The 12,449-nt window shown below is 47.4% G+C and overlaps 1 protein-coding gene across 1 annotated transcript in view; it reads left to right on the plus strand.

The window, feature by feature from the left end:
- The first annotated feature begins 6,570 nt into the window (after positions 1-6,570).
- Positions 6,571-12,449, plus strand: part of NOL6 (nucleolar protein 6 (RNA-associated)) — a 12,261-nt gene continuing 6,382 nt past the window's right edge. The window contains exons 1-11 of the mRNA XM_010840177.1: positions 6,571-6,751; positions 7,810-8,016; positions 8,104-8,220; positions 9,829-10,008; positions 10,334-10,502; positions 10,744-10,878; positions 10,966-11,129; positions 11,218-11,338; positions 11,544-11,602; positions 11,909-12,010; positions 12,202-12,312. Of these exons, the coding sequence (XP_010838479.1) occupies positions 6,698-6,751; positions 7,810-8,016; positions 8,104-8,220; positions 9,829-10,008; positions 10,334-10,502; positions 10,744-10,878; positions 10,966-11,129; positions 11,218-11,338; positions 11,544-11,602; positions 11,909-12,010; positions 12,202-12,312 (1,419 nt within the window). The 5' untranslated portion in view covers positions 6,571-6,697. The remainder of the gene's footprint in view (positions 6,752-7,809; positions 8,017-8,103; positions 8,221-9,828; positions 10,009-10,333; positions 10,503-10,743; positions 10,879-10,965; positions 11,130-11,217; positions 11,339-11,543; positions 11,603-11,908; positions 12,011-12,201; positions 12,313-12,449) is intronic.

Genomic DNA, 12,449 nt, shown 5'->3' on the forward strand with positions numbered 1-12,449 from the left:
GGGAATGGTCTTGATCCCTGTCTCCTGTACAACGTCACGAACCTCATTCCATAGTTCATCAGGCACTCTATCTATCAGATCTAGGCCCTTAAATCTATTTCTCACTTCCACTGTATAATCATAAGGGATTTGATTTAGGTCATACCTGAATGGTCTAGTGGTTTTCCCTACTTTCTTCAATTTAAGTCTGAATTTGGCAATAAGGAGTTCATGGTCTGAGCCACAGTCAGCTCCTGGTCTTGTTTTTGCTGACTGTATAGAGCTTCTCCATCTTTGGCTGCAAAGAATATAATCAATCTGATTTTGGTGTTGACCATCCGGTGATGTCCATGTATAGAGTCTTCTCTTGTGTTGTTGGAAGAGGGTGTTTGTTATGACCAGTGCATTTTCTTGTCAAAACTCTATTAGTCTTTGCCCTGCTTCATTCTGTATTGGTTAATCTCACTTAATTCTGACAAGAATCCATGACATGATCATTACTAGAAATATCTAGGGTTTCCCTGGTGGCTCAGACAGTAAAGAATCTTCCTGCAATGCGGGAGACCTGGGTTCAGTTCCTGGGTTGGGAAGATCCTCTGGAGAAGGGAATGGCAACCCATTCCAGTATTATTGCCTGGAGAATCCCATGGACAGAGGAGCCTGGCAGGCTACCATCTGTGGGGTCACGGTGAGTCAGATCTGACTGAGGGAGCAACTAATGCACAGAGAAATATCCAAGGCTTAGGGATGTTAAGAAAATTACTCAAGGTGAAACAGGAGAGAGATGGGCAAGGCACAAACTTTAAAAGAATGATGTAGCCCAAGGACATGATATAAACTGACTAGAACCAAATGGGCCCAACATAGCGGATGAGTCAAGTTCCACTAGACGTTGAGCCTCAGTATATACTCATTGTAACATATCTGCAAGCTAAATGACACTCCCATGGGTGCCATGAAACTTAGGCTGACCATTAAAGACCAAAAAGTGTATGGTTGACCAATTCCTGGAAATCTTTGCCCCTTCCCCAAAATAGTTGGGATAATCCTCCTGCTCATTAGCCTATGAAATTACCCAGATTATAAAAGCTAACCACATCATATTTTGAGGCCAGTCTCACATTTTGAAATGGTCTACCCTCTGTCTGTAGAGTGTGTTTCTCTCTCTAAGTAAATCCACTTCTTACCTATCACTTTTTCACTCATAATTCTTTCTGCGATGAGCTTCATTAAGTCCTGAAATCAGGTGTGTGATATCAGTAGGAAGACTGTGGGGTCTGGCCATGTTTGAGCCCTGGTACATGGGTTCAAGTCCTAATGTGAGGTGAACAGTTTTAAAGATTACCCAGTGAGTGACTGGTAGAACCTGAAGTTGAACCTTGGCCATCCCACTTTGGTGTGACTGCTTGTAACCACCGTGCTGTTCCTAGTCTAATGTGCCCACAACAATCTGTACATATATGCTCTACTGCAACTGTTTGTTTATGTCTTTCTCTCAGCCTCTAAGGTGCTCCTAAGAAAGAGACATTCATAGAGGAGGAAATGGCAATCCACTCCAGTATTCTTGCGTGGGAAATCTCATGGACAGGGGAGCCTGGTGGGATATAGGCCATGGGGTTGCAAAAGAGTCAGATATGACTTAGCAACTAAACAAGACCATGCTAACAATATTTTAAAGAGTATAGGATATTTTCTTACCTCTGTCATTTCTTTAAAAATAGCATTAAAAAAGATAAAATTATTTTGCCCAAACACTGTTAATAAAAGAAAAGGTAGCTAAAAATTATTATATATCCAGGGCTTCTCTGAAAGACAAACATTATACATTGGCTTCTAATTTAAAATTGCTCATTTTATAAACATGACTTTGGTTGATCTTTGACAAAGATTTGTAAAACAAATTTGATTTTCCTCAATTCTGTGATTTAGATACTTCCCACATTGAGGAAATAATAAAATTTGTATTTATATTTTTAAAAAGTCATTCACTCATTCAACAAATATTTATTGAATACCTGCTATATGGCAGGCCCTGTGCTTAATGCCAAGGATACAGTAGTGAATGAGACAGAAATGACTGGGTTCTGCCCTCAAGGAGTTTATATTCTAATGGTTGAGACAGAAACTGACAAAAGCAAGTAATTAGTAGACAAATAAGATTATTGCAAGTTTTGGTGAGTACTAATGAAGGTGATTAAAGTGGACATCCAAGACTGAAACCACCGGGGTGGATGCAATTTTAAATGGAGACAGGGTCAGAAGAAACCTCTCTGAGGTTATGTTTAAATTAATACAGGGATCATTAGCCTGTGAAATGTAAAGGCAAGAGCATTATTCCAGATTTCTGGCTTGTGATCATTATGTCTTATTTATTTTTATCCTTGACATAGCACAGGCCTTGATGTTGTGGAATGAAAAGTTGACTAATCTCTGGCCCTTTTGGTCTTCCTCAGACTGCCAGGATGGCATATCCTCCCTTGATCAGTTCAAACTCAAATCATACTTCTGGACTCAGCACCAGTCCCATATCCTCCAGGAAACCTTACTTAACAATCAAAATACTCTTCAACTATAAAGAAGGAAATTTTGCCATTTGGAACAACATGGATGAACACTGAGGGAATTATGCTGAGTGAAATAAATCAGAGAAAGACAAATACTGTAGTGTCTGGGAGTCCCTGATGGCTTAGCGGTTAGGATCCAAACTTTCACTGCCATGGCCTGGGTTCAATCTCTTATCAGGGAACTGAGATCCTGTAAGCTGCGTGGCCTGGTCAAAAAGAAACAAACACTGTAGTATCTCACTGACATGCAGAATCCAGAAAAGTCAGACTCAGAAACAGAAAGTAGATTGGTGTTTGCCAGGCCCTGGTGGGTAGGGGAAATGAGATATTGGTTAAAGGGTACCAGCTTCCAGTTATAGAGGAATAAGTTCTAGGGATCTAGTGTACAGCATGATGACTATAGTTTAAAATATTGTATTGTAGACAGCATATTAAAAAGCAGAGACATTACTTTGCCAACAAAGGTCCATCTAGTCAAAGCTGTGGTTTTTCTAGTAGTCATGTATGGATATGAGAGTTGGACTATAAAGAAAGCTCAGCACCGAAGCACTGATGCTTTTGAACTGTGGTGTTAGAGAAGACCCTTGGACAGCAAGGAGATCCAACCAGTCCATCCTAAAGGAAATCAGTCCTTAATATTCATTGGAAGGACTGATGCTGAGGCTGAAACTCCAATACTTTGGCCACCTGATGCAAAGAACTAACTCATTTGAAAAGACCCTGATGCTGGGAAAGATTGAGAGTGGCAGGAGAAGGGGACAACAGAGGATGAGATGGTTGGATGGCATCACTGACTCAATGGACATGAATTTGAGTAAACCTTGGGAGTTGGTGATGGACAGGAAGGCCTGGTGTGCTGCAGTCCATGGGGTTGCAAAGAGTCAGACATGACTGAACAACTGAACTGAACTGAATATTTGAAAATAGCTATAAGAGTAGATCTTAAATGTTCTCATCAAAACAACCAATGGTAATTAGGTGAGGTGAAGGATATGTTAAATGTGTTAACTAATCTTACTGAGGTAACCATTTTGCAATATGTGTGCAACATGTCATCACATTGTACAACTTAAACAGTTATATGTCAATTTTATCTCAATAAGGCTGTGAAAAAAAATATCAAAACATTGGTAGCAAAGAAGGTGGTAAGCTCAAAAGCCGAGGACAAGAAAGCAAGATAGAGTAGGGAAACTCCCAAGTATGTTAGTATAGCTGGGCCTTAATGTTTGAAGGAGACAATGATGACAGACAAGCTTGGAAGGTTGACAGTGGTCATATCATACAGTCAGTAAACACTTACTGAGGATGTACAGTGTACTGGGTATTGGACATGTACACCTGATCCTTGTTTTCACAGACTTACAGTCAAGGATGGAGAGATAGACAATTGATAAACAACAAAAAATCATTTTTTAAAGTGCTAAAAAAGGGAATCAATGGGGTGAAGAGATAAGGGAAAACATATTTCAGGTTGGGTGATCAGTGAAGGCCTAACTATAGACATGTTATTTACACTTAAAGCTGGGGGATGAAAGGGGAAATTTTTCAGAGAGGCATTCCAGGCAGAGCAAACAGCTTGGCTCAAGTCTCTGAGATAAGAGAGAACTTGATACAACCAAGGAATTGAAAGAAGGTGGATATTGCTGGATCTCAGTGATGAAGGGGTAGAATATTGAGAAAAAAGATGGGCTAGCAAGTGAGGCGGAGAAGGCAATGGCACCCCACTCCAGTACTCTTGCTTGGAGAATCCCATGGACGGAGAAGCCTGGTAGGCTGCAGTCCATGGGGTTGCTAAGAGTCGGACACGACTGAGCGACTTCACTTTCACCTTTCACTTTCATGCACTGGAGAAGGAAATGGCAACCCACTCCGGTGTTCTTGCCTGGAGAATCCCAGGGATGGCGGAGCCTGGCAGGCTGCCGTCTATGGGGTCGCACAGAGTCGGACACAACTGAAACGACTTAGCAGCAGCAGCAGCGAGGGAATATATTGATCATGGCCTTGTAGAAGTCTGTATTTCATTCTAAGTGCAAGGTAGCCAGCCACTGATGAGTTTTTAAAAGGAGCGACATGATAGGGTTTCAGTTGCAGAATACTCATTCTGGCAAGCATGTGAAAATATATTGAAGAAGGACAAGGCCATTTTTGTGAAAATTCTTTTAAAAGCATTGCATAAGTTAACCTATGCTATTAGAAGTCAGGACAGTGGTTATTTTTCCGGGGCAGTGACTAAAAGGAAGCATGAGGGGAGATTGGAAAGGTGCAGAAAATGTTTTTTTAAATTAAAACTTATTTTTGTGTTTATTTTTGGCCTCACTGGGTCTTCATTACTGCTTCTGGGCTTTCTCTTGTTGCAGTGAGTAGGGTCTATTCTTCATTGTGGTGCGTGGACTTCTCATTTTGGTGGCTTCTCTGGTTGTGGAGTACTGGCTCTAGGACATGTGGGCTTCATATAGTTGTGGCTCGCGAGTTCCAGAGTTCGAGCTCAGTAGTTAGGGTGCACATGCTTAGTGGCTCCGTGGCGTGCGGGATCTTCCTGGACCAGGAATTGAACCTGTGTCCCCTGAATTGGCAAGCAGATTCTTAACCACTGGACCACGAGGGAAGTCCCTGCTTTTTTTTTTTTTCCTGTGAGTACATATGTATGTTTAGTTTGTGACTATCCAAGGTGTATCCTTGAGATATGTGAGTTTTTCCATACATGTGTTGTGCATGGGTGCTCAGTGGTCTCTGACTCTGCAACCACATGGATTGTAGCCCGCCAGGCACCTCTGTCCATGGAATTTTCCAGGCAAGAATACTGAAGGGGGTTGCCTTTTCCTACTCCAGGGGATCTTCCTGACACAGGGATTGAACCCAGATCTCTTATGTCTTTTGCCTTGGCAGGCAGAGTCTTTACCATTGCATAGTTCAATAAAAAAAGATTTAAAGAAAAATCTATCGAATGAAACTATGCTATATTCTTCAAAACTGATATTAGGGGGGGGGGGGAAATGGACTTCCCTGGCAGTCCAGCAGTTAAGATTCTGCACTTCCAATGCACAGGGCAAGGGTACCATCCCTGATCAGAGAACTAAGATCCCACATGCTGCACAGCGTGGCAAAACCAAAAATCAACACATACACACACACAACGAAAAACAAAAAAGGGAGAGAATATGTTCCAGATTAATTCAGACTGAGAGGGAAAAGAAAGATGCCTAAACAGATGCCTGATCTTGAACCAGGAAATAAAACGCTACTATGTAAAGGGTATTATTGAGATAACTGGCAAAATTTGAATATGGACTTTATATGATAGTACTGAATGACTGAATGAAAGTTACATTTCTTGAATTTTATAATTGAATTATGACCACATAAAGGACAGGGAACCCTTGCGTGCTCCAATCCATGGTCGCAGAGTCGGACACGACTGAGCGACTGAACTGAACTGAACTGAAGAGATAGTCCTGGGGCTTCCCGGGTGGTGCTAGTGGTCAAGAACCAGGCTACCAACGGGCAGGAGACCTAAGAGAGGCAGGTTTGATCCCTGAGACAGGAAGATCCCCTGGAGGTAGGCATGGCAACCCACTCCAGTATTCTTGCCCAGAGAATCCCAGTAACACAGGAGTCTGGCAGGCTACAGTCAGTACGGTCGCAAAGAATGGGACAAGATTGAAGTGACTTAACACACATACACACACACACAAAATGAATAAACTCAAGACATATTTTGGAAGTAGAACTGACGAGATTGGTTCATTGATAAAGCCACAAGAGGAATCACTTACGTAAACAAACCCTCCCCAGAAGGCCCAAGCTAGCCCCGCCCTTTCCCTGGCGTTTTAAGAGGAGGAAGTGAGGAAACGGAAGCAACCGCCAAGTTGCCGGCAAGCTTCCGGTCTGGCGTCGCAAAGAGGCCGTAAATCGGAGAACTCTGTTTGGCCCCTCCCCCGTGATGGGCGGTCCTGGAGAGTGACAGAAACCAATGGCGAGCGACTCGTCGGGCACTTACCCAATGGCTCTGGAACTGGGCGGGGTTCTTTGCCATGAGGCTTGTTAACGCCGGTACCCGCATTTCTGCCGCGGTTTGGGCATTTCTGCCAACGTGGGTAGAATCTCTTCAGAGCAAGTGGACTTTAAACCCAAAGTGCGAGAGCAATACGTGAGGGATGGGCCCCGCACCTGCGAGAGCGGAGCATCGCGGAACTGCTGGGGAGCCGGAGGTGGGCGAGCGGCCTGGGAGGAAGGGATGCGCAGCGTGCCGGAGACAGCAGAACCTAACAGCTTGCTAGCCAGGGGCACGAGAGTGGCCCTTTAGGGAAGAGCCTCATTTCCCCCGATGCTTCCAGCTTAGGATACCGAGACAGGGCTTGCTAAGGGAGATAGAACTTGGCTTTACCTGCAAAGTAGTAAAGCCTATGGACCGTCTCTGTTCGTTAGCTCTACACCTTGAAATTGAGGAGACCCGCCCCATTCCCTTCTGCGGCTTGGGTCTTTTCCCTAAGTCCTTCTGGACCTTGTGCAGGATTTTCTCCCCTCCTGTGTCTAGTTTTGTGCTCCCCACGTGGTGGCAGTCCTGGTGCGCTACAGTAAGGCTCTTCCGGCTGTGGAACCATGGAGGGGGGAGGAGCCCAGGGCTGCAGGGTAGAGGTTTCGGATCCCGCAGACCAGGGTTTGAAGCCTGCTCACAGTTTAATCATACCAACTGGAACCATAAGCTCAACGGAGCTCCGTTCAGGTGTTTGTTTTCTGTTAGGATTATTATAAGGATTGAATGATTTATTGAGTATATCCTTCAGAGCCAGTAGGCTCCATCACTGAGCACTTAATGTATACTGATATAGCCTATAGTCAGGGCTTGCTGGGGCAAGGGGTGCGTGTGTGTGACCTGGTAGGATTTGGATAGAGCAAGAGTGGAGTTGGCATTTGCGACGTTCCAGAACTAACTCAGCAGAAGAGAAGGTCTTGTTACTTGGAAGTACAAGGAGCTCAGGCATTGCTTCCAGGGCCCATTCTGCTGCTACCCCTACTGACTCCAAGCAGAGCTACATGCTTGTGCTGTTAGATAGATGGGAACCCTCAATTCAAGGAGTTTTCAGTCTAGAGCTCAGTAAGTTCTTTTAACTAAAAATTGTTCTGAGTTTTACACAATCTGATTCCTGTTCAAGAGAGACCAGGAGCAGGTGAAGCCTTTACCTGCATCTGGTCCTGGTGGCACGTCAGGCAGTGGATGCTGGATGTCTGTGATGTCACCCTGGCTTCTCCCTCTCATTGGCCACAGGTGATGGAGTCAGCTCTGGAAGGCACAGGCAAAGAGGGGAAGAAGGAATCCTTAAAGAAACGTAAGATGGCTGGGTCTCCGGGGGAGGGCCTCCTGCAGCCCGTGAAGCTCAGCCGGGCAGAACTGTACAAAGAACCTACCAATGAGGAGCTCAATCGCCTTCGGGAGACTGAGAGTCTGTTCCATTCCAGCTTGCTTCGTTTACAGGTACTGTTGGGTGATTGGGGCTTGGGTTAGAGGGATGGGCTGAGACTCTGAGGCTGAAGTACTACTCTCTCCTGCACCATCTTACAGGTAGAGGAGTTACTAAAAGAAGTGAGGCTGTCAGAGAAGAAGAAAGAGCGGATTGACGCTTTCCTACGGGAGGTCAACCAGCGGATCATGAGGGTGCCCTCAACCCCTGAGACAGAGGTAAGTCAAGTAGTGGAGGGAACTGGAAAGCCCAGAAAAGGTCCTCAGGGACCTTGCTATTCTTTGAAGGGGATGGGGTGCTAGGGAGCTCATTCTCACTGCCAGGAGGCTCAGCTGGGAGCACACTTATTTGTTCATTCAGCAAACACTTATGTGCCCTGCAGTAGTTGTGTTTTTCGGATGTGTTGTGCTTAGGCGCTCAGTCGTGTCCGATTCTTTGTGACCCCATGGACTGTAGCCTACCAAGCTCCTCTGTCCATGGGGATTCTTCAGGCTAGAATACTGGAGTGGGTTGCCATGCCCCCCTCCAGGGGTTCTTAGGATATATCAGTGAACAAAGCAGCCTGTGTTCTGGTGTTGGAATATGGACAGTATTATAATGAACATGACAAGTAAACTGTATGGCAGTGTTAGAAAGTGGTGGTAAGCACTATGGAAAAAGGAAGGACACATTAAGGGGATCATGGGAATATCAGAGGATGAGAGTGGTTGGCAACTTTAAATAGGGTGGTTGAGGTAGGCCTTACTAAAGTGACATTTGTGTCAAGAAAGTGAGTCAGCCATGTAGATATTTAAGGGAAGAAGAACATTCCAGGAAGGGGAAACAGCCAACACAGAGGCTCAAAGGCAAGAATAGGTCTAGTACTTCTTTGGAATAAGTGAAGGGAGATAGAAGGAGGTCAGTTTAGAAAGGTAATGGAGGAAGTAGGTATATCATGCAGGGCCTTGTGCACCAGAACGAGGACTTTGAGCTGTTGCTTTGGGGCTTCCCTGGTGGTTCAAACAGTAAAAAATCTGCCTGCAATGCAGGATACCTGAGTTTGATCCCTGCGTCAGGAAGGTCGCCTGGAGAAGGGAATGGCAACCCACTCCAGTATTCTTGCCTGGAGGATTCCATGGACAAAGGGGCCTGGCAGGGCTACGGTCCACGGGTTGCAAAGAGTTGGATACAACTGAGGGATTAACACTTTGGGTGAGATGGGGATAACTACAGCATTTTTGTTTTGTTTTGTTGTTGTTCTGTAAAGTGATTCTGTGATCTAACTTCAGTTTTAAGAAGTTCACCCAGACTATTAAAAGTAGAATGGAGGGAAACAAAGATGAAATCAGGGAGACTAGTTAGGAACCTGTTGTGCAGTGATCCACTGAAAAATGGCTCAGATTAGGATAGAGTAAAGAAGTGATCAGTGTCTGGATACCTTTTGAAAGTGGAATGGGTGTTTGTTCCCTCTTAACCTGTATTTATTTATTTGGCTGCACTGGGTCTTAGTTGTGGCATGCTCACTCTTAGTCGCAGCATGTGAGATCTAGTTCCCTGACCAGGGGTTGAACCCACACCCCCTGCATTGGGAGTGCAGAATCTTAGCCACTGGACCATCAGGGAAGTCCCAAAATGGGAGTTCTTAACAGAGATGAGTCAAGGTGATTTAAACATTTTTAGCCTGAGCAGCTAGTATGGAGTTGCCTTAATGGGGAAGACATATTTATAGAAAGATCAGGAGCTTGGTTTCAGACGTTTCGACGTGTTGAATTTGAGATGTCTACTAGACATTAAGGGGACATGTTAGGAAGGTAATCAAATATGTGTCACTGTCTCTGTCCCCGCAGCTGACCAACCAGGCATGGCTCCCAGATGGGGTTCAAGTCCCTATCCACCAAGTACCCTATACTGTGAAGGGCCGTTTCCATTTCCTGCCCCCAGCCCAGGTCACTGTTGTGGGAAGTTACCTTCTGGGCACCTGCATCCGGCCGGACATCAATGTGGATGTGGCACTGACCATACCCAGGGTAAGATCCAGAGTTTGGGATGGAGAGGTCTGCCATTTCACCACCTACAAATCCTGGATCCCTTTCTTTTTCCCACCTCCCACTTGCCAGAGGATTGAAATCTGAATTTTGAATCCAAAGAGCAGACCACTGCAGTTGTCCTGAAGGAGCAGCACTTTGCCTTCCTCATCCAAGATATGGTGTTGCTGGCCTTGACTTTGGCATCCTCGCCAGCAGATGGGGTTGCCAAGCTTTGCTCTCACTTTGGCTTCATCTTGGCCCCCAAGTCCTCCATCAACAATTAAGCAACTTGGCCGTCTCTCTCTCTTCTCCTGACCGCCTCCAGGAGATCCTACAGAACAAGGATGGGCTGAACCAGCGCTACTTCCGCAAGCGTGCCCTCTACCTGGCCCACGTGGCTCACCACCTGGCCAAGGACCCACTCTTCGGCAGTGTTCGCTTTTCCTACACCAACGGCTGCCACCTGAAACCCTCGCTGCTGCTGCGGCCTCACGGTGGGAGGCACACACTGGGTGGAAGGCACAGTGTGGGGTGATGGACAGATCTGGTAGTGGAGGCACAGGGGCCTTAAGTCCATGGCGAGAGAAGACCTGGGCCTCAAGTCTCAGGGGAAGGGTATTGGGACCTCCAATTCTGAGGTGGACAGGCATGGGGCCTTTATGTGGGAGGGTAGTGCAGGGGCTTCTCTGACTCCAGGGTGGCTGCAGGGTCTCAGCATCACCTGTCTCCCCCCAGGGAAGGATGAGCGTTTGGTCACCGTTCGTCTGCATCCCTGCCCTCCACCTGACTTCTTCCGCCCGTGCCGCCTGCTGCCGTCCAAGAGCAATGTGCGCTCTGCCTGGTACCAAGGGCAAAGTCCTTCTGGGGATGGTGAGTAGATGGTGATGTCAAGGCTGGGTTGGAGGAAAGGGTATTATGGGGCCCTCTCCTCTCACGGCTTCCCCTTTCCTCCTGCAGGTAGCCCAGAACCCCCCACCCCCCACTATAACACATGGCTCCTGCAGGACACAGCCCTTGAATCCCACGTGCAGCTGCTGTCAGCTGTGCTGGGCTCAGCCTCAGGACTGAAGGATGGGGTGGCACTTCTGAAGGTCTGGCTGCGGCAGCGGGAACTGGACAAGGTGAGCTGGAAGTGGCCCGGTTTCCCTGGGTCTCGCTGAGTGGTGGGCTGGTTCTGAGCATCGGCCTCTCCATCTGTTTCTCCCTCAGGGCCTGGGAGGATTCAGCGGGTTCCTTGTCTCCATGGTGGTGGCCTTCCTCGTGTCCACACGCAAGATCCACACCACCATGAGCGGCTACCAGGTGCTGAGAAGCACCCTGCAGTTTCTGGGTGAGGCAGCTGGACTCGGAAAGGCCAAGGGTCCTGATCATCCCCATCAGGGATCATTTGCTTTATTGTCCTCAGACAGAGGAGTAAAGCGAACCTCAGAGGCAGACAGTTGCAGTCACCTGTCTGGAGGGTGGGTGTCACGGGGACTGGGTCCTTAGAAAGGGGGATTCCTTCTGACACAACCACCTTCTCTGGTTCATTTCAGCCAGTACAGATCTGACCGTCAACGGGATCAGTTTATGCTTCAGCTCAGATCCCTCCCTGGTGAGTAGGGTGGTGCTGAGTCTGGTCTTCCAAGGTGGCACTAGTGGTAAAGAACCCACCTGCCAATACAGGAAACATGAGACGAGGGTTCGATCCCTGGGTCTAGAAGATCCCCTGGAGGAGGCCATGGCAACCCACTCCAGTATTCTTGCCTGGAGAATCCCATGGACAGAGGAGCCTGGTGGGCTAGTCCACAGGTCACAAAGAGTCGGACGTGACTGAAGCGACTTAGCACGCACACATGTCTGTGCCCGGAGCCCTGAAGTTAAGGCCCAGCCCTGACTGGCTTCTCTCTCCCTCTCCCAGCCGGCCCTGGCTGACTTCCACCAGGCCTTCCCTGTTGTCTTCCTGGACTCCTCGGGCCGTCTCAACCTCTGTGCTGATATCACTGCCTCCACTTACCACCAGGTACCAGTTGTCTCCCACTGTCCTGAGTTCCCCCAGTGTCCCAGCCCAGCCCCTGTTCCTTCTGCCAGCACCAGGACACCAGCAACTCCTCTCTAGAGCATGTCTCTGCGTCTGGGCCCTGGGTCCAGTAGGGGAGAGAGCAGTGCTGGTGGTCTCACATGGCGGGTTCCTTGCTTGCTCCATGACCCCAGGTGCAGCACGAGGCTCGGCTGTCTATGGCACTGCTGGACAGCAAAGCTGACGATGGGTTCCAGCTGCTCCTGATGACTCCCAAACCCATGATCCGGGCTTTTGACCACATTGTGCAGTGAGTTTCAGGGTGATACGTCAGTGAATCCTGTTGCCTCAGGGCTAGTGAGGGGGCCGAGATCTTCAGACTGGTACTCTGATCGATCTCCCTAGTGATGGCAGGGGTAATACCTGGGGCCAGCAGTACCTA

The sequence above is a fragment of the Bison bison genome, unplaced genomic scaffold (genome assembly GCF_000754665.1).
Source record: "Bison bison bison isolate TAMUID 2011002044 unplaced genomic scaffold, Bison_UMD1.0 scf7180017864141, whole genome shotgun sequence".
In the NCBI taxonomy this organism is placed as follows: Eukaryota; Metazoa; Chordata; class Mammalia; order Artiodactyla; family Bovidae; genus Bison; species Bison bison.